At 39.8% G+C, this 26,948-nt stretch overlaps 1 protein-coding gene across 17 annotated transcripts in view; it reads left to right on the top strand.

The window, feature by feature from the left end:
* Positions 1-26,948, top strand: part of BPTF (bromodomain PHD finger transcription factor) — a 54,404-nt gene that overhangs the window by 13,286 nt on the left and 14,170 nt on the right. For 5 of the 17 annotated variants that reach the window (XR_003529566.1, XM_027654642.1, XM_027654644.1 and 2 more), the window contains exons 3-25: positions 5,804-6,027; positions 6,172-6,372; positions 6,886-7,071; positions 9,682-9,843; positions 9,999-10,174; positions 11,093-11,448; positions 11,719-11,850; positions 12,383-12,512; positions 13,231-13,366; positions 13,846-14,061; positions 14,347-16,750; positions 16,979-17,103; positions 17,331-17,459; positions 17,749-17,899; positions 18,592-18,634; positions 20,036-20,288; positions 20,727-20,888; positions 21,843-21,991; positions 22,358-22,481; positions 23,031-23,254; positions 24,371-24,593; positions 24,819-25,615; positions 26,350-26,432. Coding sequence is in view for 16 of the 17 variants with exons in the window: in XM_027654642.1 (XP_027510443.1) it covers positions 5,804-6,027; positions 6,172-6,372; positions 6,886-7,071; positions 9,682-9,843; positions 9,999-10,174; positions 11,093-11,448; positions 11,719-11,850; positions 12,383-12,512; positions 13,231-13,366; positions 13,846-14,061; positions 14,347-16,750; positions 16,979-17,103; positions 17,331-17,459; positions 17,749-17,899; positions 18,592-18,634; positions 20,036-20,288; positions 20,727-20,888; positions 21,843-21,991; positions 22,358-22,481; positions 23,031-23,254; positions 24,371-24,593; positions 24,819-25,615; positions 26,350-26,432 (6,786 nt within the window). In the remaining variant the exon portion in view is untranslated. Of the gene's footprint in view, positions 1-5,803; positions 6,028-6,171; positions 6,373-6,885; positions 7,072-9,681; positions 9,844-9,998; positions 10,175-11,092; positions 11,449-11,718; positions 11,851-12,382; positions 12,513-13,230; positions 13,367-13,845; positions 14,062-14,346; positions 16,751-16,978; positions 17,104-17,330; positions 17,460-17,748; positions 17,900-18,591; positions 18,716-20,035; positions 20,289-20,726; positions 20,889-21,842; positions 21,992-22,357; positions 22,482-23,030; positions 23,255-24,370; positions 24,594-24,818; positions 25,616-26,349; positions 26,433-26,948 lie in introns of all 17 variants that reach the window. The other 12 variants (XM_027654646.1, XM_027654652.1, XM_027654654.1 and 9 more) reach the window with 8 other exon arrangements.

Below are 26,948 nucleotides of genomic sequence, written 5' to 3' on the forward strand. Positions count from 1 at the left end.
CTTAAAAGCTTTCCATTCAGTGTAGAGAAAATAAGCCACAAGTGGGTACCTTGACAGAATTTCATACCAAACAGGTCACAGTGGATGTTAAGACAGTAACCAGTGTCTTTAAAAGGGACTGTTGATGGTGTTACATCTTGCAAAGAAGACACTTCTAAGGTCTCATGGTAGTCCTTCAAAATGTGGGGCTCTGATGCTTTAAGTATTAATTATTGCTGCTCTTTGTTCCCTGTGTTCTCCTTTCACACTTGTAAAAAAAAGAGTGAACGTTTGATCATTTTTAGTTTCTCTATACTATAAATGCCACAGTAGTTTCAAATGATCTTTTAAAGGAGGCAGGGCATCTTTTATACTCTTATCTTTTTTTTATCTCTACTCTTCATATTTGTACTCAGTCACATGCTCTGCAGTAAGTGGTGGATCATTCAGATGGTTCCCCAGGATGTGACAGGCAGCCTGAAGCTGTTGAGATCCCAATTCTTTGCCTCAGACAGAATTTTCTACCTTCTGTTTCCAGAAAATGTGTTGAAAGTTTGATTTTTTTTTTTTTTTCACAAAAAACCTGGTTGTGAAGGACACAGAGCTGGGATTATTTTTGCTCTACTTACTTGTGCTTTAATAACTTATGGTCTCCTCTGTGTATGGTTTTTGTGTCTTTCCTCTCAAACTCTTGAGGGCAAAGCTGCTCTAAAGATGGGTTTGTCTTCACTGCTCTACTGTGCTGGCAGAGCTCTGGGAATTCACATTAAGAAATCCAGAGTCACTCACTCAGGAGGTGATTTTAAGATAAATAGGCAGACTTTGTTTCCTCCCTATATGTAGCAGATTGGTAATTATTTTTAAATAAACTTTGATCTGTGAAACAATGGGGTTTTTTTCCCAGTGAAGTGGAGTGGTTTATATTCAGAGGGTTTTGATACAGGCAATACCTGAACATGTTTTAAACTAAAATAAATCTTGCAGGTGCTTTGTGATCCTTTGATATTTACACATGTGAGGGTTGTTTCTCACATTGATAGTAATTTTAACTGCACTAGAAGAGGCATCTTCAAAGGTTAAATGTATTGAGTTTTTAAAAAAAACCAGCATTTTGGCATTCCTGTTAGGAGTTCTGTGGGCAAATTATTTGTTTCAGAAATAATAAATCAGGTTTGATGAAGATGGTTCTGACAGATGTGCAGCAGCAGCGCTTGAACAGGGCAGTGTGGGATGAACAGAATCAGCCAATTCCTCTGGACTTCTCAGGGAACTTTGACATAATTAAATTTATGGACAACGTGCCTTAAAACTATGCTAAAACCAGTTCATAGGGGGACAAAAGTATGTACTACACAACTAATTTCCAGGGGAATTCAACTTTAGTAACTCGTGTGGATATTAAACTCTGTACTTGCAGTTTTTAATGCCCTTTGAATTCAGTAAGCACTTTGTGTTGCAAACCCAACCATTTTGCACATATAGGCAGATATATATATATAGTTACATAGTGGAAAAGATCAAACCACCCCTGATGTCTTGGATAACTGAAGAATAACTTAAAAGATGACTGCCAAATGCTAAAACCTGAGATTCATGAAGTAATATTATCATATCAACTTTATTAAAATGAATAGAATGTATTCCCCAGTGCCATGTGATCAAATATATCAGGGGAAACTAATAGATCTAAAAATAATCTGCACAAATACCCATTTGATATCTTGCCCAGGGGGATTAAAGAGCTGAAATCCTAAATTCTTGGTGGGCTTGTTTTTCAAAAGGGTTTTTAGGGCTTTTTACTTCTTCTCCCCTCTCCCCCTTTAAATATCATAAATCCATCATACCACTGGTTTTGTCACCTTTTAAAGGGTTTTGTAGACTTCTTGTTCCCTGATACTTTTATTTCCATCACTTGCTGAGGGTAATAAGCCTCGTTTAAGCCCTTCATTGTGTTTTTGTTTCTCTTTTCCACCTCTTCTCTTTTACAAAGATGGAGAAGTGGCCACTGAGGGGGTACTCCTTATGAATGCCCATGAACAAATATCAACAAGATTAAAACAAAACCAAAAAAAAAGGGCAAGAGAAAATTCCTGAGGTTTTTGTTTCAAGCTGTTTACAAATTAAGGCTGATGCCTCTGGGTCAGTTGTATTTGTTTTACTTGTGAAGATTATTTCTGCAAGTTAACAGCTCTGGAAATTCAGGACTTGGACTTGCATTGTCCCAGTGAACTCCTACAGCGTTTTAACCAGTTATCTTTCTATAAATATTGAGATGCTTTGGATTTATCAAGTGTCTGTGAAAGAAGATAATGAAACAGTGTGTGGCTTTCATTTTGATAGCAGAAATAGGGCACACATTGTTATTCCTGAGTTGTGTGGATCTTCCTCGACAGTCAAAAGCAGCTTCAGCGTTTTTGCAGCACGATTTGTCATGCTGTTTATGTTCTTAGTGGGTCCTCCTCTATTTTCTCCAATTAATTAACAAGGGTTCGGGTCTTCTTTTGAATAGATTGCTTTAAACAATTAACTGAATTGCTCAGTTTCTAATTGTATCAGCATGGAGTTCAGGAAGGGCTGTATCTACTACTACTGATAATATTTCACTATTACTTGAAAGTTCGAGCATCTTCTGTGGTGTTGTTTTTATCAGTCTCTGCAGCCTGCTGGGGAATAGTTCCTGGCAGCCAAGGAGGCTGAAAGAGGTAGGAAATGCTCATGTGATCCTTTTCTCCCTCCTTGGCCTCACACATTGTATGTGACTCAGCTGAGTCCCCTGGAGACTCACTGGACCTGTGCAGCACCGAGCTGGCAAATCCGTCTGGCTCGTCTGAGAAAAACAGTGGGAATCGGTCCTTGTGCAGCCCTGGATCTTTCCATCTTCTCTTTATGACAGCCCCCCTGATTTCCTCCGAGGGTAAAAGTAGTGTCCCTTTAGCAAATGCAACAAGATGGTCAGGGAAAGTTAGCATAAATCATTTAATTGTTAATTTAAATCTTAACTAACTTAGCCGGAATGGATCGCATGGAATGATTTCTGCTGCATCCTCCAAGGCTTCCCCTGGCAGGCATCTGAGTCTTGACAAGACGTCTGGCCAGAGATGAGTTTGGTGGAAGCACAGACCAGCCAGCTTGTGCCATTTCATTTTCTGCCTGTGCTTTTTCAAGAGAAAACTAATTCCTGAAATTCTCCTGCTAAGATTGTGAGAGCCTTCAGTTCAAAACAAACTCTCTGGTCAAACCCTGAGATAAATGAAGCAGAAGGGTATTAAAATACTCTTGGATAACCTCATTGTCTGCTTCTAGAACGTTGTCTGAGCAGTTCTTTAAGGGCAGGACTGGAATCACACATGGAAGGATTGGCTCCAGGTGCTTTCTGCAGGATACTCTTGGTGCTCTGGTGTCTCTGCTCTTCTCATGAGCCCTGGGGTTTATTGGCCTGCAAAGCTTTCCTGGTGCTGAAGGCTTTCTCTTGAGTTATCCAGGGAAATTGAAAACAGCAGCTAATTGCTTTGCAGTCCAATGGAACCTTGTAACACTAGAATAGAAAGGTCTGAAGGAACAGGAAAAGCCAGATGCTGCTTGGGCTGTTCAGGTGACACAAACACACATCCTGGATGCATTAGTGTGGATTTGCTGGACAGGGGGGAGAAGGATGAAAATAAGAAAACACTTGGATGATCCCCATCAAAATTGAAGCAAGGTGTAGAAACCTATGTGCCTGAGCTGCTTGTCTGGGAAATGGGTCTAGGCACAACCTTCCCTCATGGTGTGATGGGAATATATGGTCAGATTTAATTTTGTATGTTTTTTCCAACTCAAGTGACTCTGTGATTCCATATAAAGCATTCACATTGTTGCATATCTGGGTCACATAAGAAGATGTATAAATGGCATTATTTCTCTAGCAAATAATCCTGTAGGCGTTCAAAATGGAAGGTTAAAGTTCTTCTTTTGGTGAGGTAAGAAATAAACAACATCATATTCTGCAGTCCCGTCTGTCAGGAGCAGGGCAGCCTTACAATCCCCGCTCAGCCGGGGTCCTGCACTTGCCACTTCCCTTGGAAATTTGCCAGGGAAAGCTCAGAAGGGATACATTCCCATTTTGTTTCATCCTTTTCTTTTCTCTGGCTGTATAAAGCTCTATTCTTGCATTCTCATCCCCCTTTCCATCTTGGTTTTTGGGTGTTTGCCTTTATCTTCCTTTGCTGTGGCTTTTGTTCCCCACCAATAATAAAAGCGCTGTCATTCCTATTGTTGTTAGTAAATAACTCTTGGTTTAGAGGAAACATGGTTTAAACAGTAATTTTTCTTTAACATGGAAGTTCACAGGCCCAGAATATTCCATAGAGTCGAAGGATTGTCAGTGTTCAGCTGTTACTTTTTGATGTTGTATATGGACAGTCTTCCTGAAATGAGCTGTTTTCTGAGAAAACTTGTCAAGTGTAACAGGTTGGTGTGGTTAAAACAAAGGGAGTGTTGGCAGTTTAGAGGAATGAATGGGTAAAGTAGAATGAGTTGCTTTTCATGAGCAAATGCCTTTATGAGAGAGATGAGAGTATTTGTTTGCAATAAACCAGGTTTTTTTATCAAAACCAGAAATCTGTTTTGTAATAATGGTTGTGACAGGTGAGTAGTTGAATTTTGAGCAGTATTGCCATTATTAGCTTCATAACCACCTTATTTCAGTATTATCCTGATTGGGTTGCAAATATTAGTTGTTTCAGAAATACCTTGTGGAAGTTGCCTTAGGATTGTTTGTGTTTCTGAGTCCCTGAAGCCAATTTTTACCATCTTTATAAGCCACAGGGAGGCAACCAGGAGAGAGGAACCTGCAACAACCCTCACACGGGTCAATCTGTCAAACTGCCCTCAGCTTTCCATTCCTTTGGACACTTTGGATTAGGATTATCCATGAGCCACAGGCCTGCTTTGACAGGTGGTGCAGGTGCAGCAGGAGTTTAATTCGTTTCCACAGTCAAGGCCGGGGGGTAAATCAGCGTCACCCCCTCGGTGTTGGGAGTGCTGGGATGTGGTGTGGAGGTGAATGGTTGGGCTCAGGGCCAACCTGGAGCTGCTGCTGCTGCTCAACAGGGCGGAACAAGCCAGGCTGAAGTCCAGAGTGTTCTCCTTGTGCTCTCCAGTGCTCCAGGAAAACCTGTTACCTGAGATATTTATGGAGCTCCCTCAGATCTGGTGGCCCTGCTGAGGCGCTTTTGGCACTGTGGGCCTCCAGTAGTTCTGTTTGGGCTTGTGGGGTCATGGAATAACCCAGATAAAAACAGTGGAAATCCCATGATCTTTTCAAAGGATTGTATTATGACTCTTGTCCCTTCCTGGTGCTTCACAGGTGGATGTTGTAGAGATGCCAATATAAAATATTGTATGGATGTGACATTCTACTCTTTGAATTTTCTAACTGTGCTCTTTCCTGAACGTGCAGTTACAAACACCAGCCATTAGGGATTCTGGACCCATACCCTCTTTCATTGCAAACTGTTTGAGACTTAGTAGTAAATTACTGGTTACAGTAGTACTAAATATAATGAGAATAAATCTTGTTGTCAGATTGGACTAACAGGTTTTGAGGAGACTCTTCAGAAGCTTTCCCAAGGAAGCTGTCAGGAGAACTGAGGGAATGAAGACAGAGGGAAGCAAAAAAGGAATATTGAGTATTAAACTGGGTGCATACAGGTGTCTACATGTGATTTGTTTGTTCACAATCAGGTATTGGCATCTAATAGTTCTCTGCAGAAAGCAGACTGATACTAATCTCTGTCATTTATCCATATACTTTAAAATGAATATTTTTTAAATACTCCTACAGAGAGGAGGATTCAGAAAGTGAGAAGGATAAGAAAATCTGGTACTACAGCACAAAGATCCAGCTGGCAGAGTTGATTGAATGCCTGGACAAAGACTACTGGGAAGCTGACCTATGCAAAACCCTGGATGAAATGCGTGAGGAGGTTCATCGGCACATGGATGTGACAGAAGACCTCACAAACAAAGCAAGGGGCAACAACAAGTCTTTCCTTTCTGCAGCAAATGGTAAGAATATTTTCTTTAATGGGAATAAATGTTGCACTTTGAATTTATTTTATATCAGAAGCAGGATTTATGTCGTGTTATTTGTGCTCTGTGGCTCTGCAGGTGGTTGTTTATTTATTGATGACAACGTACTTTCTGTTGTAGATGAAATTTTGGACATCATCAGAGCAAGAAAAGGAGAAATAGTGGAAGATAAAAACACAGGAGATGATGAGGGAGAAAAGGCCAAAAGTGATGGTGATAATGACCAGACAGATGCTGAGAGAGACAAGGAAGAATCAGGAGACCAAGATAAAATTGAGGAAACACAGAATGAACAAGATGTGGAAAAAGAGAAAACAGAAGGTAAAACAAGTCTGACTGTGCTTTAACAGCTCCATTTCAGTGAAGTGAATCTTTAGTTAAGAGCTTCACTTTTCTTTAAGTGTTAATGTGATGCCTTTTTTTGGTATGATTGTCTAAGATATTTTTGTAATAGGTGATATTTGACAGTTCCTTTGTGCTTGCATGTTGTAGTTGTTTTTCTTGTTAAGTAATTGCACCAATTTTCCTACTTCTATACAGCTTCTAGATCCCCTGCCTTGAGGTACAGGAGGCACTTACAGGTTGTGATCAACAGGTTTATAGTAAGCCATATTACATCATTTTTAACTTTTTCCTCATCACAGGGGGTTTGTTCTTTGATTCTGAGACAATACTGTCTCATAGCAAAAGGAAAGAAAAGGAAAAAGCTCAGTATTTTTCAGCATTATCAACCAACCAAAAAGCTGCTGCAGTTGCTTTCTGTGGATGATGCCAAATGACATCCTAAGGCATAATAAAGAATATCCCTAAAGTTTTGTTGTGGTTTTACTGTAGAGGCAGCAGTCGTTGGGGATAAAAGTAACTCTGTGACACCAAGCACTGATGACAACACCACAAATCCTTCTGCAGGAGACAGTAGTTGCCCTGAAGGGAAGAACGTGGGGTGTCAGTCAGAAACCCTTGATAGCAACAACGTGGCAGAGAAGAAGGTGGCACCAGAGCTCCCCCTGGAACTCTCAGGTACAGAGGGCACTGTTACCGATGCCTCTGTAATTTGGGGAATCTGTGAAGTTTTTCTCTCTGATTTGTCCACTAAAACCATTCCCAGTGTATATCACTCATGCTGTTTGCTTGCAGTGCCATCCTTACTGCTACGTTGTCATTATTAACATTTCAGAGTTAATTTTCTTGCAACTGGTGCTTGAAATCCGTGATCCTCTGTGACAAGAGCGTTGTTTCCATGCCTTCTGAAGATGACTATGGCTAAGCTTTTTATTTTCTATTTTCCTTATATTTTATTTTTTCCATAGTGATCCATGATGATTGTTAGTGTCCTCTCAGAGTTTATTTCAAATTCTGATTTGCTGCTGGCTCGTTTATTATTTTAACCTCTCATTTACTGTATAAATGACTAACAAACAAAGCATTTTCATTCAGTGTGAAAGCAGTTTCATTCAAGGTTAAAATTGTCATGGTAGGAATTTTAAACAGATTGAAGAATTATAAGGACAGGGGCTCTTGTGTTTTAATGTGTTTTGTTCTGCCATGACATGATGCAAATGACATAATATATATTATTGAATTAAAAAAACCTAACCAAACTTTTGCTTTAGGAATAAATGGGACTTGACTAAACGTAACTTAAATTATCAGTGCACTATTTCAGATTTTCTATTACATTTAGAGTTATATTCTGTACAAGATTTACCAAATAACCAAGTGTTGTTCTAAACAGCTGATTACTGTTCAGATGATGGGGATTTTATTTTCAGTTCTTCAAAATCTAAACATGCTCTAATCTGTGTTGTAACCATACTCAGTGTGTTATGTTTTAAAAAGTGGTGGTAAATGTTTTCCCTCCTACAGAAATAGTTTTCCATGCAGAGACAGATTGTAGTCCTTGAACTTGTGGAAGTCAGTGCATCCAAACCTTGTAATAGACTTTCTTAACAGGAGGACAAAATGAAAATTAAGATTAATCTGTAATCTGGAAGCCTCATAATACACCCTTTTAGTACAGAAAATGTCTTAGTGCATGAGACAAACCCCATATATTTTAGATACTTGGCCAAATATTTTTGCCTGTTCTCATATTTTTTATTCCCTTTTAAAGTTGTTAAATTGAGGTTTAACTGGAAAGATACATATCCTGTAATTTTGTTTCAGACACATTTCTGGATTTGTATTTTATTTTAAAGATTCACTTATGTATTTATTTATTATACTTTCCCAAGTACTTTTCTCCTTCCAAAGCTTCTGGAAGCTAAATTAGTGGGGGTTTTTTTGTAGGAAAGTGTGTGTGGAGGGGGTTTTTCCTTGTCTGATTTACTATATTCACCACGATGCTTGTGTTCCTACTATGAAATTCCAGATTGAGACTCTCCTTTCAGAGGGAGGGAAGGATACTGAATTAGGATCAGCAAGGCAGTTCCCCCCAAAGAGGAGGAAAATAAGAGTAAAATGTGAAGTTAGACAAGAATGTCTGTCACCATCCTTGTTAAATGTAATTTGGATATTAGTCTTTATTAATGAAGGTCTGGGTACTTCCATTCTATAAACAGGCATGAAAACAGTTCCATCTTTCCTCATAGTAAAAAAGGGAAATGGGTCAAATAGGGGTGGTCACCCACTGGGCAAAACCAGAATTGAAGATGCATTCAGGTTAAGGATCCTGTAAGAATTCCAGAATATTAATCTTGCTGCTAGGAGTGAATATTGCACAAAAAACAGGTTTTTATTCTCTCACCTTTCTTAACAACAACAGAATTCCTGATGTTTTGGGAGGATTCTGGAAACAGAAAGATCTTGTAGTTTTTAACCAGCTGAACTGTGCCTCTTTAGCACAAAATCCAGAAGAAATGGCTGGTCTGAGGGACAGGGGTTTGTTCTTGCTGGGAATGTGGAGTGGTTTATTTGGAGGTAGCTGCAAGTCACTGATGTTTAGTCCAAAGGTCCTGCTGGGGCAGCACAACAGGTGAGGTGACAATAATCCCACAGTGTCAAGACACATGAACAAGGACAACTGGGGAGCAAGAACCCACGTTGAGACCCATCAGACTGTAAGGAAGGGGCTGATACTATAAGAGGGCTGATATTTCCAGTGGTGCCAATTGAACTGAAATCTGGGGGATTCCTCAGAATTAATGAGCTGAAGACGAGACAATCAAAGACTCTGTGGTAAACAAGGAGAACTGAAAGGTCTGTGCTTTGAGGGACAGGTAAAACACAAGAAAGCCAAAAGAGGGAAAATCATAGGAGCTGCAGGAAGACCAGATTTTATGAAATCTGAATTCTAAATGCAAAACAAAGCCTCAGTAGAGGATTCTCTGTGTGTGCATCTGTAGGAAAAAAATTGTCTTGGATGAAATACGAATGTGTCTTAAACACCAGTATGAATTTCAGTTCTTCAGAGCTGTAAAAGTTGAAACTGCTCAAAAGAGAACAAAAAGTACTTTCAGGGATACAGTGCTCTGAAGGGAATGAATATTTCATGAGTATTTCCCTCCAATCCAGCAAAACATGTTCATCTGACTTTTTCTGGTGAGAACTTTAAAGCTTAAAAAAATTGCATTGATCCAATTTAAAAGGAAAAAAAAAAAACAAACTAAAAAGGAAGTTGTTCTTTTGTAGAAGAAACTGGTCAGATGATCCCCAGCAACAGCAGCAGTGGGTCTGCTGCACCTCCACAGCCAGATGTTGAAAACAGCAGTGGCAGTGAGCAGAACGACTCCATCAGGACTCTGGATGATGCTGAAAATGCAGAGAGGGGATCCCAGACTTCAGAGGACATAGGTAATAATAATAATCATAATCATAATAATGTCTCCAACTTTCATTTTATGCATCTTTTCACTAAACTTCTTTTCCTTCATGTCGTAACTTCTGTACATCAACAGAAAACTCCCAGTTTTTAAGTTTAAAAGCTTTTTTTTTTTTTTCCTGGGCAGGAGAGAAATCTAATGGTGAAAGAAGTGATTCTCCAGGAGCAGGAAGAGGCACACCAGGCTCGACACGAATGCTCACCAGGTTGAGGAATCCAGACAGCAAATTGAGCCAGATGAAAAACCAGCAGGTTGCTGCTGCAGCACAGGAAGCAAATAAGTTATATAAAGAAGCCAGAGAGGTTTGTGCACATCTTGGAAAACTCAAAGGAGTACCAAAAAATGTTCTAGAGAAATGCTGATTTATTTAAATAATAATAAACTTTTATTTAAAAATAAAAAAATGGTTTGGGCAGGCAGTGGAGGTACATAAAAAACAGTAATAATAGATTAGCAAATGGTGAAATTGTAAAGTCACAGGAAGCTTCATTTCTCCTTGTCCTTTGTCTGTGCTCTCTTGGTTGCTCTCTACAGAGTGATCTGACAGTGACCCAGTGCACTGGTATAAATGTTTTTATCACTGTGAGTTGTTTGTTGGGGTTTTGATGGTTTGTTTTGGTTCTGGTTTTTTCAAGTAGCCCAGTTTGTCCAGGAAGGAAGTGTTTGACTGTTGGGAGTTCGTTGCAGTTCGTTGCATATTGTTTGGTGTATTAATTTTATTTTGTTAACTGATTTTCCAAAGGAAGTTAGCATTTAGTGTATTTGTTGAGAAACAGATTGGACCAGTGACTTCATCCATGCCATGTTTTCAAAGTCCAAGATAATTGTTTGCTTTGCTCTGTGTCTGATTTGTGTGATGTACCAAGGAGGGGGTGCACAGAAAGCTTGACTGAGTTCAGTGAAGCTGCTTTCCCAAAGCTCTCTCTCCCTCCATAGGCATAATTCAGAGCAGAAAAACAGGTTCCTGTTTGGACTGTGGAGCCTGGATAGTGCTCTTTTTTAATGTTAAAGTTGATCCTGGGAATATCCTCACTCTGTTTACAATCAGTGATGGAGTACATATATTGGATAAACAGTTATTTGCATCTACAAACTGAGGCAGGATATTTTTATTCTTTTACAGATTGAAGCCTAAATCATAAGTAAATAATCATAAACAAGCAAATAGAAATATTTGAAACTTAAATGTGCATCTTTAAAATCGTTTTTTCTTCCATAAGGTTCTGGTGGTGAACTCTCAAGGCGAAGTCTCCCGAGTGAACACCAAGAAGGACGTTGTGATTAAAGGAAATATGAACAATTATTTCAAGTTGGGGCAGGAGGGGAAGTACAGAGTTTATCACAACCAATATGCCACCAATTCCTTTGCATTGAACAAGCACCAGCACAGGGAGGACCACGACAAGAGACGACACCTCTCCCACAAGTTCTGCCTGACCCCAGCTGGGGAGTTCAAGTGGAACGGGTCTGTGCATGGCTCCAAAGTCCTGACCATCTCCACCTTGAGGCTCACTATTATTCAGCTGGAAAACAACATCCCAGCATCATTCCTTCACCCTAACTGGGCTTCCCACAGGTAAATTAAGAAATGGGAATACATATCCTCTTGTTTTACTTGCATTTTTGCTAACAGTGTTAATAAGAAATGGTCTTTGTTTTTTCAAGTCAGTACTTCAGTATATTAAAATATAAGATAATGTGTGTTTATGGTGGATGGCTAAAAGAATTGTACATTTGACTAAAATATTGCAGTATAGGAGTCTTTATCCTACCATTAAACCTGTGAACACAGTATACTGTATTAGTGATGTATATGTTTCAGGTTTTGCTCTGTTTTCCACTTTAGGTCTAACTGGATTAAGGCTGTTCAGATGTGCAGCAAGCCCAGAGAATTTGCACTAGCACTGGCTATATTGGAGTGTGCAATTAAACCAGTTGTCATGCTGCCCATCTGGAGGGAATCCTTGGGGCACACGAGGTAAAATTAATACGTATTAAAATATTTTTGAATATGAGAACTTCCTTTGGTTTACAATTACTAGTTCCTCTAAGCCTGTAAGAATTATATTTAAATTGAGTTAGTCATTCAGCCCTTGAAGTGCTTTTTCTCAACACTGACAAGTCATGACAGTATTTTTATAGTGTCATTGCTCCTGTGTTTGTTTTATTTGAGCCACAGTCTCAAAGTGCCAAAACTTAGGGGCAGTAGAAAAGCAAATTTCAACACTCTTAAGTTCAGTGGAGTCTGGTTTTTGTCTCTCATTGGTGTCATAGGAGCAGAAAATAGATGTGTCTGATGTTAGACACAGTTGCAGGCAGCTGTGTTTGCTTTACTGGAATAGCCAAAAAAAGTGGTGTCACTGTTGCAAGTAATACATAATACCTGATTCTGGGCATTCCTCTTAACTTCAGATATTTAAAGTTATTTAAAGGGGCACTATGTGCTGTTGGATTTTTTTATTTGCTTACAAGATCCTGTACTTAAATGCACTGAAATCTGTGTGGGTTAGATTACGCAGAATGACAGCAATAGAAAGAGAAGAAAAGGAGAAAGTGAAAAAAAAAGAGAGGAAACAAGAGGAAGAAGAAACCATGCAGCAAGCTACGTGGGTGAAGTACACATTTCCTGTCAAACACCAGGTGAGGTTTTCTTCTGTGGGAAGAACAAGGAAAATACAGAAATGGTTGATTTCTGACTCTTTTTCTGTTTGCATTTTCAACTTAACTGTGTTCATGTCCTCGTGTTACTCCCTGCCCATGAATTCAACCACATAATGTTGGCCTGAGCTGCCTTTGATCTGTGTGATGTTCTCAGTGACACTGCCTGAGGTGACATGTTTGTCTACCAGATGCAGCTTTTCCAATTGGAAGGTTCTAGATGGTCACTGGAATCCTGTCTGTAGGTCTGTCCCTGCCCAGCGCTCCCCTCCCTCTTCCCAAAAAATCCCCTACCTGTACTTTGGAAGGTTCTATAATAAGATGGGATCTACTCTAGAAACCTCTTTATATTCTCCTACAAATGATACTAACTGCTTTTGTTGGAGTGGTTTGTTGCTCTGCACTTCTTGTAACAAACGTACAGATTGATTCAAAAACTGCTATAATCTTTCAGCTTTTAGGTAAAGTCTCACTATTACATTAAATAAATAAGATTTTTAGATGTTACTATGATAGAATCAATTGAATTATCAGCAGATGTATCTTTAATTTTAGATAGTACATTATTTCACAGGTGTACTTAAAGTCTGTAAAATAAAAATTTTTGTTTGTTTTTTTTAAATTCATCTTTGGTTTTTAAATGTAAACAATAATGCAGCAAATAGCATCATTAATGCTACTATTTTAAAAATATTGACAGGTTTGGAAGCAAAAAGGAGAGGAATACAGAGTAACAGGATATGGTGGCTGGAGCTGGATTAGTAAAACCCATGTGCACAGGTTTATGCCCAAACTACCAGGAAATACTAATGCAAATTACAGAAAATTGCTATCAAGTAAGTGTTTGCACTGCTTACACATTTTTTTTAATTACAGTTAATTATCTGTATGTGATACTTCTTGTGCAGACTTTAGAAATAATGTTCCAGGGAAGCTTTAGTGGATATTTGCTGATCTTTGCCAGTGTAACACGTTCGGTTGTCACAGATATTTTCAGCTACATTAAATTGTTTCAGTTATGAAGTTGTGTGTAATATTTGTACAGCTTTGAATAGGCTTGTCTAAATTAAAGGTAGATCAAAATTGTGTAGATAATCAAAACCAAAAAGTAACATCTAAAGTATTGGGGGGTGTACATATATTCAGTATTGCACTAAGTTTAACCTGTGGTTACCACTGCATACTTAATTCTCTTTCTGAGTTTCACTAATGATGTGCAAATGATTTGAGAGGTTAAATTAACATGCATGACAATGTGGCAGAGTACAAAAAAATATTCTGAATAATTGAAATAATTTAATTAATTCGTTAATAGCAAAGAGTGAAGATGAAAAATGCAACTTGGATAAACGAAAAGGGCCCACTAAGGTAAAAACAGAGAAAGACAGAGCAAAGGACTCTCGTGATGTGCAAGCAAAAGACAAAGCAGATGTTTCAGAAACCTTGGAGAAAGTGAAAGAAGAAAAGTTGCCTGAAGAAAAAGTAGAAGTTGATACAATTTCTGAAAACTTGGATCAGGCAAAAGACACAGGTGATAATCTTTTGTTATTGTAAAACTACCTGATCATTACACAATTAAAACCCTAGAACCTCAGAAATAACTATTGAAAAACTACGTAACACGTTTTGTCAAGACATCAAAGTGTCTCGGTGCTTATTATCCATTGTAATAGTGTCTGAAGTTTTTGTTCTTTTTTTTCCTGGAAATCTATTAATATGCTAAAATTTCCGTTTATTTCTTAGTACTTTATGTAAAAATAGAGTTTGGTGTCCGTTGTTGGGGGCTCACTGACTCGGAGTTGTTTCTTCTTCACAGCAGAGAAGGAAATCGATGGTGAAAATGATAAAGTCATCAAGGAAGAACCTATGGATGTAGATGATGTGAAAATTGAATCCTCCCTGAAAGATGAGGACAGTCACTGTAAGCTGGATATAATCAATGTCAGTGAGGGCTTTCATTTAAGGACTTGCTACAAAAGGAAAGTAAAATCATCCAAATTAGACGGACTTCTGGAGCGGAGAATAAAACAGTTCACGCTGGAGGAAAAACAACGCCTGGAGAAGATGAAGCTGGAGGCTGGTGCTAAAACTGGGGGCATTCGGTCTGTGAGCCCCCAAAAAAACACAGATGAGCTACAGAGGAAAGGAAAAGAAGGAGGCCAGTTTGACATTTCCTCCCAAGATCAGACCTATATGTCAGATAAGACCCAGCCTGAAGATGCAGAACAGGACTCTTTGCCCATCAGCAGCATCTGCTCTACCAAAACCGGTGAGGAGGAGGAACCTTTGACAAACAGGCTGTCAAAAGGAGAAGGGCAGCTACTGGATGAAGACTCACCTCAATCCTCTGAAGGAGAAAGCTCCATTCACAATGATGGTAAAGAAAACAACCCTGAACCTACAACTGCTGATAAGTGTCGAGGACAAGAGGCTCTTGGGGAGTCTGAGAGTTCTTTAGTGGATGGTTTGAAGCAAACCAGTGCAGAAGGCAAAATCAAATGGGACATTTCAGAAACAAATGAAGAACCTTTGGAACAAAAACTACCTGTTACCAGAGTATCTCAGCGAGAACTTGAAAGCTTAGGGCCAGTGGTACCTGAAGGTGGCTGTCGAAGAGATGCTGTGGCCACTCCTGAAAAACCAGATTCAGAAGGGAATTCTGAGCAGCAGAGCAAAGATCCAGAAAACAATTGTATGACAAAAAGCCATATGGAAACAACGTCCTCTCAAGAAAGTGAAATGGAGGAAGAAATTCCTCCTGTAAAGACTGAAAGTAAATCTGAAAAGAAGATCATATTTCACCAGAAATCAGCTAATAAAGACCTAGAACCACTTAAATCAGGGCTGATTTCTGAAAGAAACCTGGAAAGTCAAACTCTGGAGCACATGGATGGGGTAGATGTTAATGAGGATTTACTGAGCTCCAAACTGACTGAGTCTAATGGTCAAAAGAAAGGGCAGGAACTGAAAGTGGAAACAAGTACCATAAACAAATATCATGATCAGACAAATGTAAATCCTGACAAAAAGAATAATAATGGTGATGAAACTGAGGCAGATGTTGAAAAAGAAAAATCATCATTTCAAATGAATGGAAAAGACAGTGACATTAAAGGTTTATCAAATGATGAGTGCTCAGTGAAAGATACCTGTGAAGCTAAGGCAGGGGGTGATATTGAACCAAAAGTTAATAATATTAATAAATCCATTCCAGAACATGAAATAAAACCATTGACTTTTAAGGAATCTTCAGTGAAACCATTCATGAATGGTGACATCATGGTAGAGGACACAAAGGACAAAAATAATGTGGACTCAAAGTCACATCTGCAGAGTTCACCTGAGTCTGGAGAGAGTCTTCAGCCACCACATGAAGTTCCCAAGTATGTGCAGAAAACTGAAGAAAACCAGCTTTCTCCTGAGAGATCTGCCAGTGTTGGCTCTGCTTCCCCACCAACACAGACTGTCTGTAAAGAAAACACCCTGAGTAGTGAGACAGAATCCATGGAAACTGAAGTCACTGAGGAGAACAAAGTCACTCCGTCACCTGTCACCTCGTGTGAGGAATCCAGCCTGGGCGGTCACTTCGCTGCCCAGAACGGTGTCCAGGCCTATCAGATGGAAAACATGAATGGGGAAAGTAAAGTAAAAACTGTTATTACTGAGGTGACTACCACGACTTCAACTGTGTCCACGGAATCCAAAACGGTGTTTAAGGTGGCAGAGACTGGAGCTGCCAGTGAGGAGAAAACCACGGTAGTTTCATCTACAGAAAATTGTGCCATATCCACTGTAACCACCACCACCACTGTAACCAAGCTCACCACTCCAGCCACAGACAGCAACACTGATGTCATTTCTGTCCAGGAGCACAGTAAAACAGTGGTGACAACAACAGTCACCGACTCCCTGACCACCCCGGAGGGCACATTGGTGACTTCCATGACTGTCAGCAAGGAATATTCCACAAAAGACAAAGTGAAGCTAATGAAGTTTGCAAGACCCAAAAAAACTCGTTCTGGAACTGCCTTACCATCCTATAGAAAATTTGTTACCAAAAGCAGTAAAAAAAGCATATTTGTTTTACCCAATGATGATTTGAAAAAGCTGGCCAGGAGAGGGGGGATCAGAGAGGTTCCCTATTTCAATTACAATGCAAAGCCTGCCTTGGATATCTGGCCATATCCATCCCCAAGACCAACTTTTGGGATCACTTGGAGGTACATACTTTACAGTTTTGAGGAAAAGTTTAGGATGTGATGAAATTAATTGAATTTTAAAATACGAGTGAAATACACATTTCTGTGCAAAACACACAAATTTTATTATTTAATAATTTGCTATATTGTTCACTAAAAGTAGAATGGAAAACCTTTGTCCCTTTAGTTTGGGTGGGTATTTTTAAATACATTTTGATTTTAAGATATAATTCATACTCTGTCTTTTAGGTACCGACTCCAAACAGTCAAGTCCTTGGCTGGGGTGAGTCTGATGTTGAGATTGCTCTGGGCATGTCTCAAGTGGGATGATATGGCAGCAAAAGCTCCACCTGGGGGAGGAACCACAAGGACAGGTATTATTACTTTAAATTTCTGGGTTTCGTAATGCAGCTCATAATTTTGAGTATTTCTGTAAAGCTCTTGCTGTTAATTTTGAGTATTTCTGTAAGGGCTCAAAGTCAGCTGTGGCATTTGAATTTCTTTAGTCAACAGTTCTAACTGGTTTCTGTTACTTTACCTTGAGTATATTGGGTTGATTGGAGATTTAGCTTTATTTGTTGCTGTTACTAATGTGTTGTAGAAACAACTGAAACTGAAATTACAACGACAGAAATAATCAAGAGGAGAGACGTTGGTCCCTATGGAATCCGATCAGAGTACTGTATAAGAAAAATTATTTGTCCCATTGGTGTCCCAGAGGCTCCAAAAGGTATGTTTGTTTAGACATTTTCCCCCTCCCTGTAATCTCCTACAGAAATTAAGGTAACTGGATCTTTATGAAAATTCAGACCATCAAGGGAGCAAACACAGCTTGACATGAGCTGTTCATTCACCTCTGGGAAACAAATGATACCTTTAACAAAGGGATGTGATTTATCTGAAGCTGAAAGGCCTCCCTGTTCGTAAAATGGGACTGAAAAAGACACTAAATCTTGGGTTACACTTTTATTTGGTTTTACCACTGAGCTTAATGTGTGTGTTTTGACTGTTCTCTAAAGAAACTCCAACACCCCAGAGGAAGGGACTTCGATCAAGTGCCCTCAGGCCAAAAAGGCCAGAAACACCCAAGCAAACAGGCCCTGTAATAATGGAAACTTGGGTAGCAGAGGAGGAGTTGGAACTGTGGGAGATCAGGGCATTTGCTGAAAGGTAAATGAACTCAAGTGAGCTTTTAAAGAAAGCAGTTTTAATTTGTGTGATTGTTAAATCAAAGTTCCCACTAGAGAACACAAACTTGGTCACTGTGATCAGTAAAAGCACATCTCTGTTGTATTTTCACCGTGCCTTTTGATAGTCAGGCTTTAAGTTGTAAAGCTAAACTATTTGCTGGTACCAAAACTAATTTATGCAGATATTACGGATTTGTTAGAAGTAATATTACATTAATTTTTCCATGCTTATGAACTCGTCACTGTTTATGCTAAAAGGTTTTTACTGTAATGCCTGAAAAGGCATTAGGCTGCTTTTGGCATGACTTTTTACATACAATATATGTTAAATACTTCCATAATCCAAAGAAAATGAACGTGTACAAGTAAAGTGAAGCTAAATTCAGCCTGAGAATATACAAGTTATAAGATATTTTAAGTATTTTGTGATAAGAGTTGGAACAACCTTTTTGAGTCTCTCAGAAAGAGTAATTTTAAATTAATGGTATTACATAGGTTGTGTGCAGTCTCAGACGCAATTATAAAAGCCACTTTTGAAGCCATGACCAGTTTGTCAGTGCTGTTCAGTCTTGACAGTTGTACTTTTAAGAGAATTAAACTGGATGAAACAAAATCCAGTTTGGTGGGATTATCTGTGGTGGTATAACTTACTTTTGGTTGTGTCTTTGGCAGGGTGGAGAAGGAAAAGGCACAGGCAGTTGAACAACAGGCTAAGGTTAGTGAACAGAAGAAGGCAGAGGAGTTCAAGGCCCAATTGGAGGCTCAGCTAAAACACCAACGTTTGGCTGCCCAGCAGGTGGGGAGCTGTTGGTGTTCCACCTGTCAGCAACTGGTCACCACATGTCTTACAAACGGGAAATTAACTTTATCCTTACCTTACACCATTTTTCACATAGTGAAAACTGCAAACTAACATCAAACAATGCTGCTCCCGCTGTACATTTGTTATTTTGAAACAGGTTTAAGGCAAACATTTGTCTTGGATTGCCTTTTTTTTTTTTTTTCCTGCTTAATTTATAATGCTTTAAAAAGGTTTAGTTTGTTTCCATTTTAAAGAAGGCTGAGAAGCACCAATCTCCAGGTAAGGTCATCAGTGTGCAATGGAAAGCTGCCTTGGAATACAGCTGGCTTGGGAATACAACTGCATTTCATGCTTCAGTCAAATTGAATCTTTTGATTTTATTCTGTCTTAAGTTGGCTGGATGAAGCCCCTTGATAATTTTACTTAAATATATGGAGATATGTATATGTATTTATATATAAATGTATGCAATTAAAATTAAAGAACCCAACACCATGTTGGTATTTCATATACATTATTAAGAACTGTGCTTTTTCCCAACTCACTCCTTTTCATTTCATCTTCTTGAAGAAATTAATGGGAATTACTGCACTACTAACCAAACACTGGAATTTAAATTAATAAATACAGAAATAATTCCAGTAACAAAGGAAGAAAATATGAGATTAGTTGAAATTTTAGGAGAGCTTACTGATACTATCCCTTCACAAAGGGACTGTCTGAATTAAATGTAACTTCTTAACAGTTACAGCACTCAAGGTGTCTGGGTAAGGTAAGGGATTTTGAACCTAAGTTTTTTGAGCAGGCTGCAAAGTGGATTTACATTTAAAAGAATATTTTTAAAAATTGCATTCTTAATGGTGAGGTAGAATGATACAGTCTGTATTTTCCTGTAAAGTGCAGGAAGCTCCAAATTCAGGAATGTAAATGGTAAACTCTGTGTTGATAATGATGTACCACTTACTGACATAAATGTACATACACGGTCAAAGCCAAATATAAATGGATATTTTTTCAAAGTTTTGACCTTTCTGATTAATTTGAGACTAATATTTTGGGGTTTCTTAGAGTAAAATGTGCAGTGAAATTAGCATAAGGCAAGGATTTTAAAGGTGCTGTAAGGAAAGTTTCTGGCTGTGTATTCTGAGCAGAGCTGGAGTTCTGCAGGAAGTCTATTCTTTAATCTTCTACAGTTTGAACTAAAATCCTACCAGAGTCCTTTGTTTTTCAATACTGGGTAGAGACAGTGTTTATGTTGCAAAATCTGAAGATGCTAATTATCCCTTTATTCAATTTTCTTTCTGAATCCCACAGAAACGGCTGGAGCAGCAGAAGCAGATCCCTGCAGGAGGGGTGGTGGCTGCAGCCACCACGTCCAGCAGCACTGCCACCACTGTGTCCACTCCTCAGAAAGTCGTGGTGGGCCCCTTGGCAGGCCCAGTCCCCACGGGAACCAAAGTAGTGCTGACTACTAAAGTGGGTTCTCCAGCTACAGTAACATTCCAGCAGAACAAGAACTTCCATCAGACTTTTGCTACTTGGGTTAAACAAGGCCAATCTTCAACAGGTAAGTGACCATTTAGCATGGGAAGAACATGTGCTGGAGTTCATCCTATAACATCCCATCCTATAAACTTCACATCTCCTCCAGAATACACAGCATTATTACATTTCTGGTTATCTTTGCTCTTAACTCTTGCTATGCCACAAGAACATTTCTGAGATTATACCTGTCTCATTTTTCTTTGCTAGGAAGTCTTATTTCTGACCTGTCTCATTAACTCCTGACAGTTGTCCTAGTAACCATCAATGCAATCATTCTGTGGTGTACCATACTGTTTCCAAAACAGAACCTTTACCAAAGCAAGCATGACACATTCAAAAAAAAAAAAAAAAAAAGTAACAACCATCCTGTAGTTTGCTGTTTCATACTTGAAAAAAAAACCAGTCATTTCACTGACTAATTGTTCTGCTCTAAACCTGCCTGTTCTGTGTGCCTCACTAGCCACTAGCACAGCTGCCACCTCAGCCACAACCATTGCCAGCACAGGGCAGACCTTCCAGCTCTCAGGCAGCCCAGTAACGATGGCAGGGAAAGTGATAACTAAGCTGCCACTCCCTGCAAACAGCAAGATTGTTGCCGTCAATGTGCCATCAACTCAAGGAGGTAGGGAAAGGGAACTGAATTCAAATGTATTCCAGCTTGCTGATTAATTCTCCATTGACACTATTTTCCAAACTGTGACTTGAAGGGGGAAAAATTATATAGATAATTACAAGTTTCTAGAGCTTGTTCCCACCCCCCCCCACCATGTTGCATATTTGTGTCTGTAAGGGGAAAAATGCAAGTTTTTTTGCCTGTAAATTATTCTGCATTTCTTAGTATAAAATTAAGAGCTTTATTTTGAAATGTGGAATGAAGCATGCTTTTTTTTTTTGTTATCTAAATCAACGAAACAACTTTCTTCATAAGAAAACCCTGCTGGTTTTAGTTATTAATGCTTACAGCTGCTCTTCACTGATGAGCAGGAGTTTGGATCCAGACTAAGATTAGCATTTTTATCTTAGCTCAAGAAGAGGACTTAATATTTTGATATTTGTGTATGTGTATTGGACAGAAAAGCTCAATTCTCTATCTCCATTATACTTTATATCTGAGCAAATCATGAAGGCTGCTGGTTTTGTATTGAAATTTCTTAGGTGACAGGAGGAAAACTACCCATTTTCTTCAACACCACAAGCTTGTAGGTGGAAGGTGTTTAAACTGGTCTCCTGCATTTGAAATTAATCAGATTATAGCTTTTAATGGTTGTATAACACTAATTTGTGGCACCCTGTCAATACAAGGGCTTCTTTGCAGTTACCATCAAACTGATCTTTGTGAAGATTCACACTTTCCTTAATCTTATCTAAAATATCTGTTTCTTAATTTAAAATGTAGTTGGACTATTGACAAAGTATCATGCTGCTGCTTTTTACAATATGACAAAGTCTCTCCCAGGAAATGCTAAAGGTGTTCTAGAAACCTGCAGACTGAGTTCTAAATGCCACCCTGGAGTTGCATTGACTTCCTTTGCTGGCCTTTCTGTCATTAATGACTTCTCAATTTTTCTTTAATTAGGTGTGGTTCAAGTTCAGCAAAAGGTATTGGGTATCATTCCATCAACTACAGGTGCAAGTCAAACCTTTACTTCATTCCAGCCAAGGACAGCAACTGTAACCATTAGGCCAAACACCACAGGAACATTAGGAACAACAAGCACTTCACAGGTAAGATGTTCTTCTGATTATTTAACTCCAAAAAAACGTGGGTGCCAAGATTTTTTAAGTTATTGGCAGATATCAAAAGTTCTGTCTAATTGCTTTTCAATGTTTTTTCCAAGGAGGCACAACAATTCTCTCCAGTTGGAAAAACTAACTGAGCTTGGTAAACCAGTGTGGGCATAGGTGACAAAATATTGGATCTGCTTCTATCTTATTATTTCTTACTATATTTAAAAAAAAACCAACCAAACAAAAAAAAAACCAAAAAAACCCACAAAACAAAAAAAAAACCCACCCACACAAAAAGATGCAGGGCATATCCCAGGGGTTTTTTCCCAACTTTACACGTGGTCTCCACTCTGGTGTCCGTAGGTAGTGCCAGGGACACCGCTCCGCCCTGGAATGACAGTGATCCGGACACCACTCCAGCAATCAACCCTTGGGAAGGCCATCATCAGAACACCTGTAGTGGTGCAACAAGGTATTCTTCCAGCCAGTAGGTTCACTTTAATATTTAAATTTCCAGTGTCAAATCCATGGTTTGTTTCTTCATAAACTCCTGTATCGTTGTCCCTCATTTTGATTCTTGACTTTTAACTCATGCCTTTTTTTTTTTTGGCTTTTGAATGTGTTGGTTGCAGGCTTTGTCACTGTGTTTCATCATTAGCACTGGGAAATCTAGTACTTATAAGTCCATTCATTTGGGGAAAAAAAAAACCAAACCAACTGAAAAACCTAAAAACATTTAGGGTAATTCTGCATTGAGAAAGCTTGCCTTTAAGAAAAAACAAAAAAAAAGAAGCTAAGTGTCTGAAGTGTTCCCTGTGTATGCAAATCTGAATAAAATAGAAAACATTTTGCAGACTTTTTTCAGTCAATCACCCAGACAAATGGTTTGTGAAGAAAATTTATGTGCAAACTGCAATATCTACTTCACCTGTCTGATCACCATCACACCCCATTGCAGGTTGGGCCTGGGAGGTTTGCTGTGCTTGTGATTAAAATGCTGGAAACATGTTTCTTATCTCAAATTATTCCCTTCCAGGTCAGACACAGCAAGTGGTGACTCAGATAATCAGGGGTCAGCCTGTCTCAACAGCAGTTTCCAGTACCAGCACAGCTTCTTCCAGTGCTGGGCAGAAAACAGTCACAAGTTCTGGAACTCCCCCTCAGCCAGTGCAGCCACAGACCCCCTCGCAGCCCCCTCGCCCTCAGCAGGGGCAGGTGAAGCTCACCATGGCCCAGCTCACCCAGCTCACACAAGGACAGGTAAAACATTGTCCAGCCCTGGCTGTGCAACTGTGCCAACACCTCCCAAGCCTTTGGATTCCAGCAGTGTGGTGCATCTGCTCATAAAACTGTGGGTCACCTTCATTTGGGGTGACCATTTGCATAATTACAGACTGAAAGAAGTGTCTGGAAAGTTTTAACTATTGCTTCCTGTTGGATTCCCCAGTAAGGTGACTGGCATCAGGATTGTTTAGCAGTAAGTGTTTAATAGCAGTAAGGGACATAATTATTCCAGATGACCTGTTTCCTAGACCTTCAGATCAGAATGTTCGTTCCTTGTCTTCTGATTTTGTGTGAAGATTTGGTTTCCATTGACGTTATTCAGAGTCTCAGAGGAAAAATTACAGTAGCTGGAAGTGAAGGAGGAAAAGGTTCTTTAAGCTTCTGCTGAGATCATGAGGATCTGTCAGCAAAAAATAAGTTGAGAATCGAGCATAGGCTAAAAATAGACTTCACTGAGTTACCACAATACCTGTTCCACAAATTATAAATAATGTGTATGAATGATTGTAATGTACAGGCTGCTGGTTGCTAGGTAACAGGGGTTTTTTTATGTGGAACAAGACTCTGAGCTGAAGGAGGGCAAGTTTAGATTAGATATTAGGAAGAAATCGTTCCCTGTGAGGGTGGGGAGGCCCTGGCACACGTTACCCAGAGAAGCTGTGGCTGCCCCATCCCTGGAAGTGTCCAAGGCCAGGTTGGACAGGGCTTGGAGCAACCTGGGCTAGTGGAAGGTGTCCCTGCCCATGGCAAGGGATGGAAGGAGATGATCTTTAAGGTCCCTTCCAACCCAAATCATTCTGGGATTCTGTGAGTTTCTACACCAAAGACACAGAAGAATTTTTGTAGGGACCTTACTCTCTACTGGGTTCACAAAATGTGTAATTAACTCCAACCCAGTCATCTGTTGATGATAGAATTGTTGAAAGTGTATTTTAGTATTTCATGATCTCAAATGCTAGTTTTGGGTTTCAGGGATATGGTATGTGGTAAAAGCATTGAATTCTGAAATCTAAAGGCCTAATTGTTCTGATTTCCAGCAAAGTCTGTTTTAGAATTCTGTCACTAATACATCAATATTAACTTTTTTTTCAGGGTGGCAGTCAAGGCTTAACTGTGGTAATTCAGGGACAAGGTCAAACTACTGGTCAGCTACAATTAATCCCTCAGGGTGTGACTGTAATACCTGGCCCAGGACAGCAGCTAATGCAAGCAGCTATGCCAAATGGTACAATTCAGAGGTTCCTTTTCACCCCACTCCCAGCAGCTGCTACTACAGCCAGCACAACTACAACCACGGTTTCTACTTCGACCTCGGGTAAGCATCGCTCTGCTCAGCAGAAAAAAGCTTCAATTACAGTTGTATGGGAGTTTTCATGCAGTTGGAGAGGGTCTGTTATTACAGTAAATTTGTTGGGAGTGTATTGCAAAGTCTGTTGGATTTTTGCATGGAGCTTTACAGTAGTTCTGAGAGGTTTGAATGAGTCAGGCTCATAGATGTGCCATTTGAAGTTAATGGAATGCTTGTTTTCCTCGTTTCCAGGTACAGGGGAGCAGAAGCAGGCTCTGCAGGCCCAGCCAGCATCAGCACTGCCACCAGTTCAGGGACAGCCTCAGAGCCAGCAGCAGTCCCAGGCTCCGGCGCAGATCCCGCCTTTGCCCCAGCCCGAGGCTCAGGGCCAGCCCGAGGCTCAGACTCCAGCTCCTGGTGACTCTCCAGTCCCTCCTGAAGCACAACCATCCAAATCTCCGGCTCAGTCTCCAGCCCAGGCTCCAGGGCTCTCTCCAGCGCCAGTCCCGATCCAGCCACAGCCCGCGGTCCTGCCCCAAGGCCAGTCCCAAGCCCAGGCTCAGCAACCAGCTCAGGTGCAGACTCCAACCCACCAACCGAGCCCGATGCAGCCCCCTGCTCCCATCCAAATTCCAGCTCAGCTGCAGCAGGTCTCAACCCTTCCGAGTTTAAATCAGGTTCCTGTGCAATCCCCAGCTCGTCCTCAGCTGCAACTTCAGCAGCCTCCAACAAAAGTTATTGCAGTGCCTCAGCTTCAGCAGCGAGTGCAAGTTCTCTCCCAGCTGCAGTCCCAGGTGGTGGCTCAGATACAAGGCAGTTTGCCCCAGCAGATCAAGCTGCAGTTACCCCTTCACATCCACCAAAGCAGCCCAGGGCAGGCTCACCAGATTCAGAATGTGGTGACAGTGCAAGCAGCTAGTGTTCAGGAGCAGCTGCACAGAGTTCAGCAGCTCAGGGAGCAGCAACAGAAGAAAAAGCAGCAACAGATAGAAATTAAACGTGAGCACACCCTTCAGGCTTCTAATCAAAGTGACATTATCCAGAAACAGGTAAAGTTAACAGAAGGAAATTGAACCTTAATGAATGAAACAAAGCTCATTTTAAATGCCTGTTCTTGTTAACAATGTTAATACATTTGATAGGCAGTTAATTTGATTCTTTCAAAGTTAGTGTAGGATTGCTTTTGGCCATTTAATTAAATATTCTGAGTTAATTCAGCACATCAAGTCACTTGTACCATGTTTGCATTCCTCTGTCACCTTAATTCAACTTACCACTGGCTGCTGGGACAATCCATCTTTATTCTCAGTTCAGGGAAGACAGGTCATAGCCAGGAGAGCTGATGGTCAGAACACATGTGCAGTACTTTCATTACCTGAAAACTGAGGTTCCAAAGAGGTATCTGAGATGTAAAGCTGTTGGATGGCTGCGGGGCTTAAAACCAAAAAATAGATATATCAGGCTCTTACCATTTTTAAAATGAAACAACCAGTCACTGAGGAGATACAGTCAATTTACATTTAGACCCTGGGTTTAAAGTTGACATAAGCAAAATATCCTACTCTGGGGGTGGGATGTTAATTTTCGATTTCTTTTTCAAGTTTCAAATAACTGTTTTAAACTAGCACTGCTCCCCTGATAAAATCAGCTTTATTTTGTCACTGAGTGAAATAAATAACACTCCTTTTCTTTAACTTAGGAAATGTCCTGGTTCTCCCAGTAATACTGTGAAATACTGGCTAAAGTTTTCATCTTTTATTTTGGATTCTGTATCATCCTGCAGGTGGTTATGAAGCAGAATGCTGTCATAGAACACCTGAAACAGAAGAAGATGCTGACTCCAGCTGAGAGGGAAGAAAATCAGAGGTGAATGTGCATCACAGTGAATCTCTAGATGTGAAAGCTTTGCAGTTATAACATCTTTTAATGATGGCATAACAAAACACTGGTTTGTAAATACCTGCTTAAACAAATGTTGCTGGTTCAAAATTGTTTCAAGTAACACTTAAAATGATCTTAACTTTGATTGAATCCTGTGTAATCTCAATTTTATTTTGATTATATGTTATTTAAGTAATGTTGTGTATCATGTGTTTGGAGCTGGCCACAGTTTTTAAACTCAAGGTAAAACCCACCCTTGAAGGAGCACAGAATTGAGAGTTAATGGTTCTGCTGCAAAAAAAAAAGCCTGGTTTTTGTTTGTCGTTTATCGTGGCCATTTGTTTCCATTCTTGTCCTCTGCACATCCCACTCTACAGAAGGAGCTGAAGAGCTGGGAGACAGTTTGACAAACTGGGAGATTTTATGCTGGAAGCTGCTAAACAGAAATTTGAAGTGTGTGTCATTTGCCTTGGGACTCCTTTTCACTCCTGCAGTTGCTTC

This window comes from Corapipo altera, unplaced genomic scaffold (assembly GCF_003945725.1).
Source record: "Corapipo altera isolate COAL_440 unplaced genomic scaffold, ASM394572v1 343, whole genome shotgun sequence".
Classification (NCBI taxonomy): Eukaryota; Metazoa; Chordata; class Aves; order Passeriformes; family Pipridae; genus Corapipo; species Corapipo altera.